Source organism: Taeniopygia guttata, chromosome 4 (assembly GCF_048771995.1).
Source record: "Taeniopygia guttata chromosome 4, bTaeGut7.mat, whole genome shotgun sequence".
Taxonomy (NCBI): Eukaryota; Metazoa; Chordata; class Aves; order Passeriformes; family Estrildidae; genus Taeniopygia; species Taeniopygia guttata.
The window spans coordinates 22,252,740-22,274,301 of NC_133028.1; the positions used below are offsets into that span (position 1 = coordinate 22,252,740).

Sequence of the window (21,562 nt, forward strand, 5' to 3'; positions counted from 1 at the left end):
GTGTAGCTCTCCTATTTCAACCCCACTGAAGAACACCTGGCACCCAAGTTTCCTAAGAACCCCACAGGTGACAAGCATGTTCCCAGCAATGTACTAGCTAATCCAGTAAAATAAAATATGACAATGGATGCCAGATATAGACTGTCCTTGGCCAGAGGCTGAGGCAATCTGGAGAAGAGGTGCTGAGAGAAATGTTTATACAGTCTCTTCAAGCTTAGAATAGTGCTGTTGCAAAAGAGCTTCTGTAACTTTTTTATGGCATTTGAAAATAAATTTTCTCTGTTTTGTGTATTTATACTCCTGATTTTTAAAAAAATTTCTCTTGTATTCAAATTATCTGAATTTACAGCCTGCAGTCAAATTTTTGGCAAGTGCGGGTCATTAATATCCATACACATTTTAGCAAGTTTAACTAGATGCTCCAGTTTTGTCTGCCCAAAAGAAAAAGTAGCAAAACCATCACATGTATGTTAAGATGAACATGTTTAAAAAGCCAGTTAGTGAATGAATGAGGTGGGTGTTGGCAGAACTGATGGCCCAGCTGTGCTGTATGCCCTGTGGTGTGAGGAAATTGTCCTAGGTAGTTGCTGCATGAAGAGCTCAGATGGTGAGACAATACTTGAAAACAACAGATGACTGCTGCAGTGAGCACAGCATCTTTACTAGTAGTGTTTATGTGTGATATTGGGTAGTGTCAGTATCTAAAAAACTTGTTGATAAAGGTATATTCTCACCTCAGTCCTCACAAAGTCACATTTTTGCACATAGCATAAGAAGACTGAATAAAGCAAAAAAGTCTGAAAAGTTGCCAAGCACCAGAAAACATTTGTTTGCAGAAGATTAAAATATTAAAAGATTTATCCAAGTTTGTTTTCCTATAACCTGAAATTTAAATGCCCTTTTTTTTTTAGTTATATTCTACAATACCATCTGTGTTTCCAGACTTTTATGTATTTTGAACTTTTGCTCTGCTTCATTTGCATTGACTACACAGCCACTATACATCCTAGTGAAAAATTTGAAACCCATTTTGTTAATTTCTCCATAGATTTCCCACTTTTTATCTCTCCTCAATGCTGTCTTTGTAGTTTCATCTGTGTTTCCTTATAGCATTTTCTTTCATCATTTCATCCTTTTAGGAATAGATGACTGACCCCTCTCTCCTCTTCTATTTTTTCAGTTTTATTACCTGCAGAGATCCATCCAGTGTTACAAAACATGCTGAATTATTTAGTTTACATGATTAACATTAATAAATCCTGTTTTCCAGGCACATTATAGTACAAAAATGCCCCCACAGAAAAAAAATTTAAAAGCTTTACCTAGACTCCCTTTGAAATTCTTGATCTACTTCTAAACTTTGGAATTACAGTCAGCTACAAAATAATTTTCATTTCTGCCATGGTTTTTTAATGCTTTCCCAGCTATTGTTTTTACTTTGTTACTACTGTTACGGGCCTGTATGCATAACAAATGGATGACTAAATGGGTTTTGTGTTTTCATTTGCTGAAAGTCTTCTGCACTGAAGAGCTGGGAAAATGAAAATTCCTGTTATGAAAATCTTATGTTTGTTTCATTAGTCATCATGTCTCATGTTTCTTCATATTTAGGAGTTGATTAGGAGTAGAGAATTCAATTTAACTGGCTAAACACAATTAATATTGTGTCGCCCTGATTCTTGAGTTTTCTAAAGCCTTCTGAGTTTACATTCTATTGGGAAACTTTCCCACACAGTTTCTGTAAATAACGTGTTGTTTTGCATTCCTTCATGGGGGTGGAGAGACTTGATGTACTAGTGCTTTGTCCAATGTCTTTGGAGAGGTGGCCTATTCCCTCTCCAATCCACTCACCTTTGGAAAAGTATAAAAGTTGGAGTCAGAAAATAAACTCTCTCTTTTAACTTGCAAAGTGGCAAGTGCTCGCGTTGTGCATTCTCGTGTCCTATAGCGACAATATTGCACATAATATCTTTAAAAAACCAAACAAACCGATCCAACCCCAGAATCATGAAATTTTAGATACGAAATGTTTCAGGTGGCTAACAAGAGAGTTGTAAGTTAAATTAATCCATTTTACAAGTAGTAAACAATATTAACTGCTATATTCATTATATCACTTTTTAGCATCTGAAAACAATTTGCAGAACAGACGCCTGAAACTTGACTATGAAGAAATCACACCATGCTTAAAAGATGTAACTTTGATTTGGGAAAAAATGTTGAGTACACCTGGAAGGTCGAAGATTAAATTTGATGTGGAAAAAATACACTCTGCTGTTGGTCAAGGTAAACTGGTTTTTTAATTGTTGAAATGCATGTGAATTGTATCTGAAAAGGAATAGTGTGGCCATTTAACCACTCCTTATAACCATATTCTTTCTAGTGCTGTTCCTCAGGCCACTGAATAAACCAGTAACAACTTTTGGTGCCATCATGGTTATGAAATGCAAGTACCAGTCCCTTTCAGTGGTAGCTACAGTTGTATCACTGAAGCTACAGCATACATTTTTGAATAACAGCTGCCCTTACCAGGAGAGTATGCTACCTCAGCGTATTACAGTTCTGTATCTGCAAACACTACTTACAGTCTTCCTCACATCTTCAGGGCTGACCAACCACTCCTATCTCCACTGCAGCAAAAATAATACAACCTAAGGATGTTTTTTAAATGTTCTAAGAAATTGGACTATTACTCAGTGTTACATTTGCCATGATTGGACACAAAGGCTTTAGGCTGAGTGGTATATGGACTAATCGTGAAGATGGCTACTCCAAGCAGCTTTTTATAGTTCTTTACAAAGCTTTTCAACATGTAAAAGAAGTGTCAAGATTTAACCACTGTCAGAAGTTTAATATTTTAAATATTTTACCTGACTCTGTGCAATTATACAAGCAAGTTAAACCAAATTGCCCATTTAAAATAACTGTGTAAGTCTAGATTTTTAACAATATCAAATCCTAATGTGTTTTGTTACCTTTGCATGTAACTTGTACACTTGAGTAAGTCTTGATTTCTCCTATTGTTATTGTCCTCCATATATTACTTATATATCAAAAGAAAAAAACAGTCCTAAAAACTTCAAGCTGTAAGTTACTTCAAAATGTAGTAGGTGGTTCCAATGCATTATAGATTATACAGAACATTTCCCCGAGTGAAAGTGCATTGATTTCTTGTGTAGCTGATTTAATAGTGAGGGATATTCTTGTGCTGAATTAATTTTACTCTCAGAGCTTTACATACAGTTTAAAAATGAAGACTGCATTACTTACGTGAAATAGTTAAGTAACATCTGCCCTTTTTAAAGAGGAAAAAATTCAAACTTTAAAACTGTTTTATGTATGCCAGTCATTAAGCAAGTCAATACCAAAACTAGAAATGCAATACTTGCTCTCTGATTATCTGCCTTGTGTTGTAGTCTCTAGATCACATCTCATTTGTACCTATTTATATTTTTCGTATGTGTGCATTCCACCTTCCTAAAATGTGTGCATAACATCAGGATCTGTGCTATAGTAGTGAAAAGTGTGCATTATTCTATTGCAGTGCTTTATTGTGTACTTTACACAGAAAAATTTGAGATAAGCGTATTCAAACAAGTATTGCAATTCTTGATGCTTCTTCTAGTGCTTCTCAGACTGGATGTAAGCATTAACCTTAGACAGTTCATTGTATTTCTTTCTGCTTTAAATCACTCCTGTTAAGGTGCTGATGTCCTTTGTTGGTTGGGAAAGTAAAAGCACTGTAATTTAATCTGCTTCTATGGTCCACTGGAGGTAGCCAGTAGGGATCTGCCTGCCTGTGTAGCAGATAGGCATCTTCAGTTCCTCACTCCTGTAAGCTCAGCTATAGCAGAGCCCTCAGCAGGAGTACTAATTACTGGTTTAATTGCTTTCTCTGCTCAGGAGTACCACGTCACCACCGTGGGGAGATCTGGAAGTTTCTAGCTGAGCAATACCATCTTAAACATCAGTTTGCAAGTAAACAACAACCAAAGGAGACACCTTATAAAGAACTCCTAAAACAACTAACTTCCCAACAGCATGCAATTCTTATTGACTTAGGTAAGTACAGCAGTGATCTGGAATTAAAACAAGAGCTTATGATCTCTGTAAAATACTTAAAGAAGTATTTTATGTCTTTCAGTATTTAATAATAGGTTGTTGGTAAGAACTGCTTTTAATGTGGTGTGAGAAACCACCAGGAGCTGATGTTTTTCCAAGAGAATCACAGCTCTTGTGTGTGGGATACTCCCACACTGAACTCAGTATTCATTATGCTCTTCCCTAATAAAAGCAAAAAATCAATGTCTTCCAGAGCCTAGCACTGACACTTTGATTCCGAGGAGCTGTGTGGGTCAGTTTAAGAAGTCCATTATCACTGCATTTGATTAAATGAATTTTCAATTAAAAACTCCATCAAAGGAAATTATGCACTGCAAGTAACCAAATGTCATGACTTATGGGAAAAACTTATGGGAAAACTTGTACTTGGACTGATCTGAATAAATAATACCCATTACATTATTTTCTCTTACATATTTTCTGTAAAGAAGTAGTACAAAATTGTCCCATCACAATTCTGCTCTTTATAACTACTCAAACAGTATTTAAGCATTTTTCACTGCAAGTGGATCTACCAAGAAAGGGGTTTCTATGCCTGATAAGGAAGGATTACCTTAGCAAAGCTGTCTGGGAGCCCACGTTTATTATTTTATTAAAAATTCAATGTGCTGACTGTCTTCAGTGGCTGTCTTCTTTTTTGCAACACTTGGTAAAGTAAGTCAAAATACCAAAGCAGTGCATAGAAAATACACAGGAATGTGAAGGAGCAGGTGTGTTTCTGCAGAAGGCGGCGTGACCGGAGGTGGGAGAGGGTGGGGGTGGGTGTCACCTTCACTTTCCCCTACTTGGCAGACCTGCCTGGTTTTGACTTGGCACTGGGAAAGTAACAGCCCAAGGAGCTTTAATGCCCGCTGGGAATGGGCAGTGATAGTGTGTATAAATTGTCTCACTTCAGACTTTACAACCAGTCTAGGCATTCCCCTGGACTGAGAAGTGCTAGACAACAATCTTTTGTGTTTGAGAGAGATATTTATGTGCAGCCAGAGACCAGTTACTAGCAAATACCTACTGGTCCAGCATACCTGGTGTTGATAGCCCTGGCAGTGAAGGGTGGGACACTCGAGCGGTTCAGTAAGAGGTGAACAGTTTTGTGCTGGGTAAATGAATTGAACACCTTAGCAGAGGGATGGTGCTGGATTGACTCCTGGCCAGTAGGGAGCACAGTCAGTCTGAGCTTGGTTGTCTCAAGTAGCAGACTGGGGCTTGCTGGCTCATCAAGCTGTTCATATTTTCTACCTGGTTCTGCCCACAAATAGTTCCCAACTTAGCCATGTGCTTTTCTTCTAGAAACAAATGACTGCATGTGTTGGCAAATTGGTAACTTCATGGTGGTTTTCATGCAAGGTGTTGTTTCTGCCAGGGTGCTATTTGCCAGCCCATTAGCTGAAAGAGGGACTGGGCCCTGTCATAACCATAAGGTGAATTAGAAAGCTGAAGACTTCGTAGTGATTCACATTGAAAAAGTGCTGTGCTGCACAGTAACGGACAATATAACTGGATAGGCAGCTAGAAGGGACTTGCATGTTCTGGCTTGTGTTCCTTCAGGCTACCAGAAGTATTTTCTCTTAAATCTTTAAGAATCCTTCTGAGAGCATGCACTCATACACCTTGAAAGAAAAAAAAAAATGTTCTCACAATATAGTGGTTGTAATACTTTACAACCTTTCCCAAATTAGGCTAAATAGGTCTTGTTAACAGAGTATGAGCCAAAGCTGTAATAATATTGCTCACACTTAGTTGAATTGATGCATCTTCAGATGTAAATAGTGCTTTCTGGGGCCAAGAGTGTGCATATGGATGCAAAGCTAAGGTATAGCAGCTGCTTTGCTGGCCCAATTTACATGTCACAGTGCTGTCAGTGTAGGAAACCATCCACCGCTGGGTATTTGTTGAACAAGGTAGAAAATTAGGTTTTGTTTTATTATATTTTTAAAAGTAAAGTAATAGGTGCTTACTTTCGCATTCTGGGGCTCTAGCAGTATCACATTCATTTAGTCTCTTTTTTGGCAGGGCCAGAGATGTTTGCTCCAAAATAAAGGCTAAAATTCTCAGTTAAGCCAACATCTGAGCACTCAGAAGCACATCAGCTTGTGAGTTTAGCAGTTCTTCTCCTCCTCCATTTACAGGTTTTTAGAACTTCTCAGTGTTTTTATTCTTGCTGAGCTTTTTTGTGACTTAACATGAAACGAGCTTTGCTGCCTGAATGAGGCAGCGCAGGTCTGCCTTTCGACTGTGCTGTAGTAACTTGTCCTTCAAGCAAAGGAATGCAAGCTCCTTCTCATTTGAAAGCTAGAAATACTTATTCTGTAACATTCAACTCTGACACCTTGGCCAGGGAGACCTACTCAGAACTGAATGCCTTGTCCCATGTGACAGGCTAGAGTAGCTACCAGATGGCACAAGGACTCTACCCCGGTGTTTGTCTTGAAACAGGAGTTATGATATTATCTGCTAGCACAGCAGCATTCCAGGAGCTAAAGGGTGGGGAGGTAGTTAACAAGTAATAAGCAACCAGAATAAGCTCCACTTAATACTAGAACAAAAGAGGTATTCAGATTTCTCCTCTGTTGAGGTATTTCACAGAGGAAGTTTGATAGGGGGAGGACTTTTCCCAAAAGTGAAAAATTTGCCTTTGGAAGGTTGTTTTTTTTTAATGTGTAAATGTTAAGTCTTTAATGTCTTTGTTCACAGAATCACAGAGTGGTTGAGATTGGAAAGGAGCTCTTGATCATCTAGTCTAAATCCTCCTTGTTCAAAGCAAGGTCTCCTCAGGCTGCCTAGGATCATGTTTGCTCAGACTTTGTCAGACTTTGCTCAGAATATGTCCATAGATGGAGACTTCACAGCCTCTTTGGGCAACCTGTGCCACTGTCTATCCACCCTTAAAATTAAAATAAAAAGTGGAATTTCCTGTTTTTCAATATGTACCCATTGCCTCTTGTTCTGTCAGTGAGCACTACTGGGAAGAGCTTGATTCCTCCTTCTTCATTCCCTTCCACCGGGTATTTGTGCACACTGGTAACATCCTCTTGAGCCTTTCCTTCTCTGGGCTGAACAGTCCCAGTTCTCTCAACCTCGCTTCATAGAAGAGATGCTCCAGTCCCTCTGTTATCCTAGTGGCCCTTTGCTGGATTCTCTCCAGTATGGCTGTATCTCTTGTAGTCGGAACAGAGAACTGGGAACAGCACTCCAGATGTGGCCTCACCCATGCTGACTAGAGTAGAAGGATCAGCTGCCTCCAGCTGCTGGCAGCACTCCTAGTGCATCCCAGGATACTATCAGCCTTCTTTGCTGGCTCTTGTTTGACCTGGTGACCACCAGAACCCTCAGGTCCTTTTCTGCAAAGCTGTTTTCCAGATGGGTGGCAAATACTGGAGCATGGGTTTGTTCCCTGAAAGTGCAGGAATTTTTAACTTAACTCTGGTGAACTTTATAAAAGTTCCTGGCAGCTCATTTGGCCAGCCTGTTGAGGTCCCTCTGAATGGTAACAGGTCATTAGTGACCCTCCCTTATAAGGGATCAGATGGAACAAAGGCTCCAGGCACCCTCTCATCAAGAGAACTGACAGAGGTTGGTTAGCATCAGCATTACCAGCCAGCAGCAGTACCCCCACACTTCCAGGAGTCCCCTCACACTTCCAGGAGTCCCCTGCTGATCCTGGACATAGTCTTTGTATGCTCAAAGCTCAAGGAAACAAAGCCCAGAAATGGCTGCACAAAATGCTGTGTCTGTTGGCTGCCTCAATTAGCTGTGCTCTCACATAATATGTGTATAGCATATATCATAGCTTATATACAGGTACTCAATTCTTGGTGTTGTACAGGCTGCAGGGGAAAAAAAAGGCAAATGAAGACTGTGAGGGACGAAGTCAAGGAGAGCTGTGACAAGAGACATGTCTACATGAAAAAGAAAGTGAAGGGAAGGGGCCTCAGCGTGCATAGATGGAATGCTCTAAGTCTGTGCCTCGATCCTAATAGTTCTCCTTATTAGGACAACTTATAATAGTCCATTATCCTTTAATAAAATATTCAGGGGCCAGTCTTAAAAATCAGGTATTCAGCTGTTCCAAACAACAGGTTTTCCCCACCTGCTGACAGTTTCTAAATTAACTTTGCAATAACTGTAACAAAACAGTGGTAGAATATAAGAGTCAATTGTTCTGTATTGTTAACTTTCTTGTGGTCTTCCTGTGGGTTGACTCAACATCTACTTCTCAAAGAATCTACATTTTTGAAAGACTGTTTTATTTGATGACATTTGACAACGGTTTTGGGGGTTTTGTTGTTTATTTTTTAGTTTCAGTCACTAACTTCAGCTCTTTTCACAGGGCGCACATTTCCAACTCATCCGTATTTCTCAGCACAGCTGGGAGCTGGGCAGCTGTCACTCTACAACATCTTGAAGGCCTATTCACTTCTGGACCAGGAAGTAGGATATTGCCAGGGCCTTAGTTTTGTAGCAGGAGTTCTACTACTTCATATGAGTGAAGAAGATGCTTTTAAAATGCTGACGTTTCTTATGTTTGACATGGGCCTGAGAAAACAATATCGTCCTGACATGACAATTTTGCAGGTATGATTTCTTTTTTTTTAAGTAAAGGATGCTAATGTTAAATAAAAATGCAATACAGCTAGCATTGCCAAAACCTGAACTTAAATTAAATTCGTAAAAATAGGGTATGATAATCCAGGAAAATAATACATTATCTTAAATGCATGATTTTCAAATCAAAATACTTTTGGGGAAACTATGGAAATCATAAATAAGAAGACTTCTGTTGTGCTCAAATGAGGTTCAAATGACCCTGCAAATGAGCCTATTGTAGGTTCACAAGTGACCCATCCTCTGTCTTTTAGATGGCTTCCAGGTATTTCTTGTTTCCACGCATTTTCATCCAAACATCAATTGACAAATACCTTTATCTGTTTCTGATAAGTATGAAGCATGGATTTTGCTATTATGAATGTTAAAACACATTGATGTTCAGACTGTTGTTCTTATTCCATGCAGATCCAGATGTACCAATTGTCTCGACTTCTTCATGACTACCATCGAGATCTCTATAACCATCTAGAGGCCCATGAGATTGGCCCCAGCCTCTATGCTGCTCCCTGGTTTCTCACCATGTTTGCCTCCCAGTTTCCCCTTGGATTTGTTTCCAGAGTATTTGGTAATTCTTCATAAAACTTCTCTCTGTTCTTTCTGAAGTCTTACATGTGGAATCTTGGTATTAGGAGCAGCATTACTATCTAAGCAGTTTCAGACACCCAGGAGAAATACTTTGCTTACTATGAACAGAAGAGAAACAACAGAGGTCATCCTATGGAGTGTGCAGTATGTCAGTAAAAATGGAAGAGAGAGGATGAAAGTAAATGACAGTCCCTAATGTCTTTTCATCCTCATTGTTACCTTTTCCCACCTTGTAGCCACTTTTAGAGAGGACATAAAATGTGATGCCATGAAGGCAACCATTGTATTATGACAATGACACTTCAACACCAACAATTAGTTATTTTCAAGCTGAAAAGAGATGTAACAAAGGCATAATCTGAGAAATATATCGATTTACTACTCCATTATCATCATTTCCAGCAGTGTCAGCAGAAAATTAGCTTGAGGGTTGTTTCAAAACACACACAGAGATGGCCCTTGCAGTGTAATCATGGATTTACTCTTCAGAAATACAAGACATTTAAACTAGTGTTTCTTGTCCTGACAGTTTTAGTTCCAAAAATGTTTGGAATCATCTGGGATTTAATTTCTAAAGTCATTTCTGTTGCCTATTTTTAGTATCTGCAGAAAATTTCTTTTTTAATTAAATTCCAGTTAGGAATTTACCTTGATATCTTCTAGATGTATATTTCATAGATTGTTTGGTGTCTGAGAAGATGCTTTGCGTCCTTTTCAGTTTGTTTTCTACTTCATTACGTGGTAATGGATTGTCCATAATGAATGGGGTGGATTGGAGCTTTCTCCCCAGTTCTTCTCTTCTAGTGAGAAGCCAGTTTCATTTTCCTTAGTAATTTAAAAGATGCAATTAAGAAATTCTTCATTAGCAAATTAATATTGACACTTCCCCGACTTAAAAACAATATGGTCGTGCTTACCACAAATAGGAATATAGAGTTCAAGAAGAACCAACAAGAATCCTGTCTCGTTTCTGTTTAAGGACATGCTAAAAGTAATGCTAGAAAAATTCACAGTGAAAAAGATGATGTATAGAGTAAAACTGTATGCCCCGTGATTAGAATCCAAACTCCAGGGAAAACAGCATGTTTTTTTCCTGGAAGAGTGCAGAGCAGATTAGTGTGCATCAACAAATGTGTAGCTGACATTAATAATCTGTAGGAGTCAAATGAAGTGCTGTATGCAAGTGTCATATATTGAGTTTATAATCAGCTCATCTTTTTGTTATTCTTAATCTTTCATAGTATTGTACATGGTAAGAAGTGTAGGGCAGTTGACTGCAGTGCATCCATTATATTTGGATTTCTGCCTATAAACACAGATTAGTATTTTCTTTGTCACTGAAGGATTGTAGGGCTTTAGAAAACAAAGACTTTGCATTAGAATACAAGGCACAGATACATGATCTTCACATATCTGATTTTAGGTCGAGAAAAGTGTGTGTGACAGAAACTGTTGCCTCTTAAAAATTCTGATGTTTTTAGAGAGAAAGTTCAATGTGACCAATACTTGCAGTTTTGTATTTAGTATTTTCCTTAAATTCACTATTTCCTTTTTATTTAGTAATTTCCTTAAAACAGTATTTACTGGAGCTATGTAGGTTAGGAGCATTGGACATTCTCTTACATTAGAAAGTCTTATCCTCATCCATACTAAAGACTCTGAAACACAACTTTAAACAAAAAAGGTTAGATCTGTCACTCTGCCCATGGCTGTCAGGAGCAACATGGCAAGTTAAAATCCAGTAATTTTTGACCTATGTCTTCACACACGTTTGCAGAATATACATATACAGATTTTCATTTCTCACTTATTAGAACCCTTGGGAGGAAAGAATGTTGATGCTGAAGTAACTTATTTATAGGTTACTAACATGAGATTGCACTGCCATTTTATAACATGGTATCTCTGAACCGCTAGTATTTGAAACTAGCCCACTCCTATATAATTATATAATTGTTACAGACCATTCCTTTGGATTTCCACAGAGTGTGCTTTTTGCAGGTATCTAACAAGCAATATGTAAAAGAAGTGGGTTAGACTGTTTTATGAATCAAATAGCAAAACTCCATTTAAGTTTTCATTTATCTGTCCAAACTTTCAACACTTCTCCTGAGCAGCAGCTGATGAAAGTACAGTGTTACAAAAGATGCGTTCTTTAGTACCTCTGCATACTTACTAATAGAGGAGATTTGATAGAATAGTGTTTATTTTGTTTCAAGATTGTAGATAAAACTTTTTTTTTTTAATCCTGTAGGCTGCCAGTCATGCTGACATTAATTTGGGTACCTTCACTGTGTAGTTGTTGTTGGCTGGGAGCCCACTTAATATGAAGCATGGGGAGTGGATAACAAACGGGTCTTTGTTAAGTACTTGGTGTTTTAAATGAGAGAGGGATTTCAGCCGTGTATTACCAGCTCAGTCATACAGATATTCATTAACAACTTTCAGGTCACCTTGAGTTAATCTGCATGTCATTATGGGGCAGTGCTGAATCATAAAAACACGTTCTTTTTAGCTCTGCTTTTTTCACTTTGTGTTTCTAGCTGTTCTTCAGTATTTCCTGTCCTAATACTTTTAAGAGCTTTCCCTATGAATCATTTTCTCATACTTATGAGTTTCAAAAGAGAATTGAGGCAGATGCTTTCTCTGTTACCACTTTTTAATCATTTCTGCGACTGGAGTTCACATTCAGCTCAACACAGAGCTGAAAAATGTTACACGCATTTTAGGACAAATGGCAAGAAAGTGTGAGATTTGTGGTTAGTTTTTACTTATGCTTTTCTTTCTTGGAGAGAGAGAGTGAAATGAATTATGGCTTCAATATTGCAAGCCAAAGAATGCAATAGGGGAATTTCATTCTGATACAAACTTGGAAACAGAGTTTGGTTTTACTAAGAAAGACTGTTAGCCAGTGCTTTCATATGTTCTTCACTACATCAGAGATAACTGTAGTTTTGCTAGTAGTTGTTTCCCTTACAGCATAGTGGGTTTTTTCTATCTCTTTGAAGAGAGAAGCCCTTTCAAAGTATGTATTTATATTTAGGAAATATGATAAAAAACCCCACAGCAGCAAGGCACGCGCTTCAATGAAACCAGGAGCAAATTCTGACAGTATCAGTAAAATCAAGTGCAGGGCAATGCTTTCTTGTCTGATGCCTTTATTGGAGACTTCTATTTCTTTACTCTATAAATACATAGGCATTTTGGAAAAGAAAAGAAAGGACATTCCATTGAAAGGTCACTGTATATGGTGGTTTCAGTGTGCTTGGTATACTAGATGCTGTCATTGCAGGGCCACCTGCAATATTTACAATTAAGCTGTGTGACTAAGATTTCAGGGTATTTATTAATATTGTTATTAGCATATTAACAGAAGTGGTTGAGATGCATACTAAAAATAAACACTTGAAACTTGAGGCTACTGGAAAGTATGCATTTAGCTAAATGCTCTGTTGCGGTTTTGTGGCTTTTTCCACCACATGAGAGAAAACCCAAATTTCAGATCTTCAGTTGTGCCTTCAGGTACAGGTTTTTTCTCTGTTGTGTTATGATTTTTAAAGAGCATTTAGATTGGATTTCTATTCAAATTTATATTCCTACAAACATGAAAATAGCCCACTAAACTATTACATGCACAAAAAGTGGTAACATTGATAAACTTGACTACTTAGTTTGTTGTAGACTTAACTTAAACTTTAATTGCTTTTTTTTGGTGAAAACTCACTAAACAAATTCGTAAGTGATTGTGTTAGTCAAGTGTGCTGTTCACAGTAATAACCTTGATCTTATAAAACTTCTAAAGCCATAGCCAAAAGCACATGTCCAGCACACAACCTCCGGGTAACTCCTATCAGAAGTTGTTGTACTTTGACAATTTATTGTTTTGATATTCTCGTCAAAATATGTGCTTGCTTGATGTAACCTGTTTTTTCCTTGTTTTCACAGATATGCTCTTTCTTCAAGGATCAGAGGCTATATTTAAAGTGGCTTTAAGCCTTTTGGGAAGCCACAAGCCCCTGATTCTGCAACATGAGAATCTAGAAACTATTGTTGATTTTATTAAAAGCACTCTTCCCAACTTGGGTTTGGTACAGATGGAAAAGACCATTAGTCAGGTATGAAATAAACTGAACACATAAGAGGTATGCAATAAACTGAACACGAGAGGTATGCAAAGGAATGCTCTTATTAAGTTCTCGACAGAAAAACCAGAATAGCTACTACTTCAAGCTGAGAACTCCCTTGTAGTTTGGAAGATGTTGAAAACTTTTGGGAGCAGATGACTTGTTAACGAAGACGACTTAGTAGCTTTGTATGGTATCGTAACCATTGGTTATTGTCATTTTATTAAGCCTTTAGGGAAATATTTTTTTTTCCACCGAAGAAACTTGCCTTCCAAGTTTCGTATCAGAAGCAAAAATTTACTTACAAGAGCCTCACAAATGTTAACCTTACTTAATGAAATTAGAAGCCTCCGCACATCGACTCTGTCTCTACTGACTTTTATGGTGCTGGCCTGGTATGTAACAGCAGCACTTTGTAATTCTGTCAGGAGTACATGGAGTAGTGCAGACTGTTGCAGTGAGTAGTGACTCTAGACAGCAAAACTTGGAATCCTTGATACAATTATTTTAAACAGCAGAAAAGGAAAATGATGCAGCATTGCTAAGTTAGCAGAATACTCCAGATGATAATGATGGAATATGAAAAAATCAGAAATTATTTCTATTAAGGCTTGCCTATTTAAAAACCCTAAATGTTTTTTACACTTGACATATGAACTGCAGCAGGCAAAGAGAAGATGGGCTTTAGCCACTTTTTCTGAAGGCCTTTTGTGGTGCAGAACATAGGGGCTGTACTGTGCAGAACTGCAGACAAACCCCAAGGGCTGCTGGAGATCAAAGCCCGTGGGTTGATAAAGAAAGCAGCAGCAGCACAGTGCTCTGCAGAGGGCTGGTGAGGGGCCAAAGCTTCTGGGGGACACAGCTCACATTAGGGCCAGAAAAACGGCTCCTAGTGCTCATTGTCAAAGGAAGGACATGAGAGCTAGAAACTCTGTGCAAAGCAAGGAATTTCCAAGGGGCAAAGGGGTTTTATGTTACTGCCAGGCTGAAAGATTTGCAATGCTTAGTTGACTTGCAGAAAACCGTGTGCTTTGAGCTGTAGGAGGGAGGGATGCTCTGTTTAGGCAGCCCTGCCTGCTCCAAATTGGAAGTGGGTGGGTAGAAGTGAGTAGAAGGACAAGAAGTTCCCTGCTTTGATCAGGGCTGACTCTGAAGAGAGCAGCTGTTTGACCAGCCCACAGTCCATACATAGCTCCTGGATTAATCCCCACGCTCCTCATCCTTCTGCAGCATGGCCTTTGGTTCCATGCCCTAACGTGCCTTCAGTTAGCTAGATTTCAAATCAAACTTTTTATTGCCTCATGTTTCCCTTCTTTCAATTTGATGCTCTGGTTATGACAGTAGGGATTTCCCTCCCTGCTCAGGAGCACAGAGGCTAGAAGTGGCACAGGTCATGAGAGGAACTAAGATTCTGCCCTGCTGAATTGCACTGCTTGTTTTATTGAAATTTTGTCAGGGTGTCCAGACATGCCCATCTCCAGAGATGCTCAGATTCACAGAAAATGAAAATTACCTATGTGTAATCAACACATAACCAAAAACTCAAATTAAAATTATATTTCAGCCTTCTTGCTTATATGCTCAGTATATGTTTCTGCTGCTATTTTAACTATGAGATAATTTTTTATTTGACATGTGACAAAAACATTTCATAAACTGATTTTTTCTTTAACCAACAGTTAAAGTTTTGTAGACAGAGCACATAAATGAAATAGGCAAATGTTCCTGTTACTTTTAACAGGTATTTAAGGTGGGATTTGACATTTGACTTATTGTCAAAATGAATAAAGTACAAGAAGTTTAAAAATAAAGAATGACCCTGGAATTTCCCTTCTTGGGCTATTTTTCAAATACATTTTAAAATCAACTTTTATTTCTTCTATGTTCAGTGATTGGCACACTTGTCCTTTTAATTTACTGCCTTCTTCACTGCTTCTAGAGGAAATTGAAGTCATAGTTATGAATAATTAGAAGGCTGATGCTTGCCAAAACCTAGGAAAAGAAAATAGTAAGTTTTTTCCTTTGGGTCATTCTGCATCTCAATTAATTTATATGCTTTTAAAATAAAAGTTTTTCTTAATGGATAAGACCAAGCATTTGTCTCAATGATTTGTAGTTGACAAAAATAGAAATCTATTTTGATGTTACATAATGGTTTTTTTAAGTGTAGTAGTGTAAGGATAGATAATTTCATTTTCTTCCAGTCTGTAAAAATACTATAGAATGATAAATAAAGATAGCAAAGTCTACTGTTTTTCATTTAAAGCTTTTATTTTACTTAGCCTTGCACTTGTACATGTGGCAGGTGAATATAAGCCACAATTTTTCTGAACTGACAACTGATTCTGGGTATGACTGGAAGGGTTTATGCCAAACTGAGATGTATTAAATTTGAAAATGAGAATACCCTACAAAGTCCACACCCTTGAAACATTTAGTGTAAGTAGTTTTGCTGAAGTCAGGCAGCAAATCAGTAGCAAAGTTACTAAGCAGATCCAATGCCAATTGGATGTGCTTGCACAGTATTGCACTCTACTGCCTCAGGCTTGCCATTTCCACAATAAAAAATGTGAATACCAAAAAAAAAGTCCTTTTTTCTTGTATGTGTTGATTAAATATCTGAGTCTAGATCGAGGTCAATAGATTTTAAAGCCTTGAAAGAGCAATATTTTTGATCTGCACAGCATGTAATAATATTTTTATATGCAACAGGTGTTTGAGATGGATATTGCCAAACAGTTGCAAGCTTATGAAGTTGAATATCATGTGCTTCAGGATGAGCTTATAGATTCATCTTTAAATGACAATCAGAGACTGGATAAATTAGAGAAGGCAAACAGCAGCTTGCGCAAACAAAACTTTGATCTCCTGGAAGAACTGCAGGTACAATTTATATTTCATATGATTAACATTCTAATTTTCTAATTTATACACCTTTTCAGAAGAGACTGTCCTACATCACAGGAGGGATTGGTGTTTGATCTACTGAATTTAAAATGTAGCTACTTAAAAGTTTTATTTAGTTTAGCCCTCAAAGTTTACATGCAGAAGAAATTCTGAGAGAGGGGTGGTTAGAGCATATTCTTTTAGTTAGTGAAAAGTTGATTCAACACACTGCCTCTTCTCTTGTAATTAAAATCATATCAGTAAAAGATAACTAAAAATAAAGTGCTTTTTTGACTTAATTTTTATATTTTCTGTCACTGCTTTATTACCACAGGGATACTACTCTGCCAAAAATGGATAAACTAATTGCAATGTCACAATTTAGGGATACATTAGAGAAAGGATACCTTGTCTATAAAGACATACTTTCTATTACAATTTTTTAGCTGACACCCAGATTGTTCAAACATTATGTAAAATAATAATTTCTAATATAGATAATCTGCAGTTTTTTTAGAGGCAGTTTAGCTGTTCTTTGTAATTTTTGAAATTTTTCACAATGTGTTTTCCATTTGCACATTGCTCTAAATCCTCTTCTTCTTTGCCTTCAAACCTGGTATTCATTGGACTCAATGTTGACATGAAATGAGGATGCTGCTAACATATTCAATTGTCTTTGTTTTGCAAAGCAACACGTGTGGCTGGCCAAAAATATCTCCCATCTCACCCTTACAAAAGCTTATCTTAACCTGCAGTTCTTTGGTATAAAATTTGCAGATTTGGTAACTTTCTAATTTCATTGATTTGCTTTATATTCTGAGTTTAGTTTTTCATAATTTCTTAAGTATTTTATATGTATTCATGTATCTCAAAAAATAGTTTAAAGATGGTTTCAGTCATTAATGAATTTACCTTTTTTTCCCTTCCCATCCTTTCTCCCTCCTATATTTTTACTTTGCTAGGTGGCTAATGGAAAAATCCAAAACCTTGAAGCTACAGTAGAGGTTTTACTGGCCAATGAAAGCAAACTGAAGCAGTCCATTCTCACACTTGAGCAGGAGCGAGCAGCTCTGCTGAAAGCTGTGGAAGAGATGCAAAAAAAGATGGGTGATACAGACAGGAAGCCTCTTCTTACTAGACAAGAACTGGATGATGACTGACCTGCACGGTAGTAAGGGAGCAGAGAAGCTGAGCAAGAAACAAAGGGAGGAACTGAGTCATTCTGTCATGATCCGTGGGGATTTGACGTTGTTGTGTTCGTTGAACACACCTTACTGTGGCAAAACAAGATATGGGCATGGTGGCTTTCCATATCAGAGAAGCTGGTTTCCTGGAGAAAGACTCTTCTCTTCTTAGTATGTAGCAATACTATGAAGAGTAAGATGCCACATAAGAAATAGTAAACAGGAGAAACGTACCAGTGTGTGCAGTCATACATAATACACTGTAAATACGGTATGGATTTTTCAATAAGTGCTTCTAAACCTAAGTGCTTTGGGTTTGTCGCATTTTTGTTTGTGTCTGGATCACAACCAAGTTAAATAGCACATCGTTTAGAAGGTCTTTTGAAGAAATATGTCAGTGTAAAACCTTTGAATGGATGACTGCCCTATTGCAGCTATGCAGTGGTAACATTTGCAGGTGATTTGTGATTGGACTTGAAATTTTTGTTGGTGTAAGTCCCCTACAGCTTGGCTGGGTTCTGTTAATTATGTTGTTTACACCTCAGAAAACTGCTTCCTGATGCTTGAAGGTGTCAATCCATTGAACTCCAGGAAGCTGGACATTATCATATGTAACTATGCATAACTGGGGGTTGCCTTCCTTTTTTTTAAGTATGTTGGTTTAGTATATTTCTTGTTTAACTACCATTAATTTAGTGCATTGTTAGTTAGCATTATCTAATAAACATACTGTATATAGTAACTGCATTATTCTTAACAAAATATACTGACATTAATTTGGTGAAGCCTGTGACTCTTGCAGTGTCATTCAAGGATTTCTATTCAGACTCCTCAAATTTTATCTTATTTATTTCTGATCTGCTGTGTGATATAAGACATCTTTTTTGCTGGTAAAGTAATGTCCACTGTATTTTTTCCCGTCTATTTGCAACTCTATGCCCACCCATCCTCTGAGAAATCAGACTTTTTCTGAAGAAGTGGAGTCATTTCAAGAGCTTCGTTATGTTCCAGATATGCTTAAACTGTTTCATAAAGGGTATAGAAGTCCTAATTAGGACACCATTATTTTGCAATGCAATTTTCAAATAAGATTACATATTTTAAAAAGTAAGTCTCACTTTTCTTAATACAAAAATAGTTTGCAAGCCAGTTAAAGCAACATTGTGCAATAATACCCATGGATATGCTGTTGTTTGGGTTTACTTCAGAATTAGGAATATTGCCATAGTTTTTTTCAGTTGCTAAGCACTGAGTTCATAGGCACTGTTGTTTTGTTATAGTGGAGGTTCACCCACATGATTTCTATATGTTTGGTTTTTGCAAGTCTACTTTGTATTCACTTAGTATTGAAATTCCACATAGATCAGTTATTATTAATCCATTTACCTCTTAAACTTGTTTTTTTTAAATTTGGAAATCCACAGTGAAGCTTATGCTTCATGTTTAAAATCTTGTCATAATGGACCTCATACTGTTAGATCACTCAGTAATGTTGCATTTTTACAGCATAGTGTCATAGTTCGTACACTGACTTTTTAACAAAAGCAATAAAAATAATAATAATTTATGCCTGCATCTATGTTGTTACATTTTTTGATATTCAAAAACAAAACCACAGTTGGTGGGTGCCAGTTCAGAACCACGTAAGATGAGATTTCCCCTGGAAGTATGGTGCTGTCTACAGTGGTTGTTAATTTCCATTCATCTCCCTGGTACATGGAAACAGTTGCTTGTATATAGTTAGAAAAGTATAAAGTTGCTTGTTACCTGTTTACCAGTCATGCTTTCTGAGAACAGTGACTCTAGTTCTCATCTAAGTGCTCTTAGTAATGCACTTACACAAATTCTCAGTAAAAAGCTTGGGACTAGAAGTTGAAGGGAAGTTCAACTTTGTACAAGCTTGGGATTTCTTCCTCCAGAGGTATGAGGAAGAAGTAATAGAGCCCAGAGCTAGTCCCAGATACTTGATACTCCAACTATGCTGTAGATGAGCATTCTTAAAAATGCGTAAAATTAGGTCTCCTATTTTCTGAGTACTAGACATTGTCATCACATACTGTCTTCTATATGAACAGTAATTTCTGATTCAGATAATATTTTTTTAAAAGCCACCTGCAAATCCATACATCGAATCCCTCAGCAGAAATAGCCAATTAACCACTCCTGGAAAATAAAAGTTGAAATAATCAACATTTTCTCCATATCACTTCTACAGATAAAAATTCCCAGCAGTGATGCCTAATCTTTGAAGAAAAGAAAAAACAGTGAAGAAGGAAGGAAGGGGTTCATTAGTATGTGCAACTTAGGCTTCCAAAGGTGCATGACAAAGGCAGCCAGGGGTGCAGTGTGTGCTAGTGGATTACATGGATGTGGTAGTCCCGAGAGAGATTAGTCTGAAACATGGAAAGAAGTGATGTTGACATGTGCAACAAGGAAAAAGGCAAGATCTCTGAAAGCTTTGCAGTGAACAGTGCTGCATGGATGGAGGATCAGCTGCAGTGTCATGGTCACCAGTTCTGGTTTGGTTTTCTTCCATCCAGTATGAGTAATTGTGGTAGGTACCTGGGACTTGCCGTGCTTCTGACTGTTTGATGTACTTTTTCTTGCCCTGTTGTCTATTTCCAGAAGTCATTATTTAACACAGAATTGGAGAAATGATACAGTGCCTATCGTGGGAAGATCAGAATACTTTCATAAAGGCACAAGTTCCCTTGTTTAGAGTGAGAACTGAGTCACAAAAGAGTGCTATGACTTGTACCAAATATTTCAATTTCTCACTGGTTGCTGGCTTCCAGTGCAATCCAGATCTTCTAAGTAATGTCAGACTATCTTACTGGTTTTCTGAAAGATTGTTCCAGAAGGTCTGTAACATGTACTTGGTATGTCAGGCAATGTTCTGCCAAAACAATGTAAAATGGGAAATGCAGCCACTGGAACCTTGCCCTTTAGTGGCAACTATTCATCTCCCAAAAGTAACTCTCTCAGTTCCACTAAAACATGTTATGTCCTTGCCAGGTACCTCCTCTGCAGGTACCCAGCACACACCAGCTCTTGCTTGACACATGCTGGAGTGGAGGCACTACCAGCAATCCTGAGCAGCAAGGACTGCAGTATAGCAGTCAATATTCTTGGGATTTTTTTCAAACAGTAATCTGATAGGGATTGCATTATTTAGGATTAAGTCACAAAACTGCAGCTAGTAGGACTCTGAATGAAAGACAGCAGTCTCTGGCATGGCAAAGACAACATAGCTGGTGCTTTTTCTCCTTTGGGATCTTACTCCATCATTCAGTGGAGCAAGGAACAGAATCCAGTTTTTTTACTTCAAGTTCACTACAGGAGGTGCTGCAATTCCACTGTAATAAAACAGCCTGGTATGTCAAAATGGCAGAGCATACCACTTTGTAGCCAAGCCAGGTAGGATACTATCAGTGCCCTCACTGCATTCCCTTCTCTTCTGGAGATTTGGCTGCTTAATTAGATAATGCAGACATCTGTCCTAGAGGCATTTCAGGCCTCCAGCAGCACTGGGCCTCAATGCCTGCTGGCCTTGCAACCATTCAGCAGAAAGCTGGAAGAATCCAGGTGCCTCCCACACTGCCACTGTCTTTTAGGATATGCATTTAAACTGCATTTCTTGTGTTTGGTCCTTGCCTGAGCTATGTTGCAGCCACAGCTGCATCTGGCCATGTACCCTTGCTGATCCTGACCTATGGGCTTGGCTTTCCTGTTTGACCTCAGCCTTGACTGGTGATCTGAACTGTTGACCTGCCTTGCTTGTGTGTTTTGAGTATTGTGGGGCATGCCCCTTATCAGGACGTTGTTCCCTCTGCCTGCCTGTCACCCTCAGCCCCTGGCTCACTGTCCCCTTCAGAGCAGCCCTGCCCTTGCTGCCGCCCAACCCACAATTCAGGTTTCATATCTACACTGCTGCTGTTTCCGGGGCTGGGCTGGTCAGGGCTTGTTTAGGTGTTTGTGCATGCCACTGCTCTTCCCTGAACAAGCCAGCCTGTTCTCTTAGAGCCTGCTTAGGCACCTCCAGCACAATGGTTGCTC

The 21,562-nt window shown here is 38.2% G+C and overlaps 1 protein-coding gene across 14 annotated transcripts in view; it reads left to right on the top strand.

Moving 5' to 3' along the window:
- Nucleotides 1-19,081, top strand: part of TBC1D1 (TBC1 domain family member 1) — a 100,318-nt gene extending 81,237 nt beyond the window's left edge. For all 14 annotated transcript variants that reach the window (XM_072928079.1, XM_030270907.4, XM_072928078.1 and 11 more), the window contains 7 exons: nt 2,125-2,286; nt 3,904-4,062; nt 8,450-8,694; nt 9,133-9,292; nt 13,258-13,427; nt 16,149-16,319; nt 17,285-19,081. In XM_072928079.1, coding sequence (XP_072784180.1) covers nt 2,125-2,286; nt 3,904-4,062; nt 8,450-8,694; nt 9,133-9,292; nt 13,258-13,427; nt 16,149-16,319; nt 17,285-17,482 — 1,265 coding nt within the window. In that variant the 3' untranslated portion in view covers nt 17,483-19,081. The remainder of the gene's footprint in view (nt 1-2,124; nt 2,287-3,903; nt 4,063-8,449; nt 8,695-9,132; nt 9,293-13,257; nt 13,428-16,148; nt 16,320-17,284) is intronic.
- Nucleotides 19,082-21,562: the final 2,481 nt, after the last annotated feature.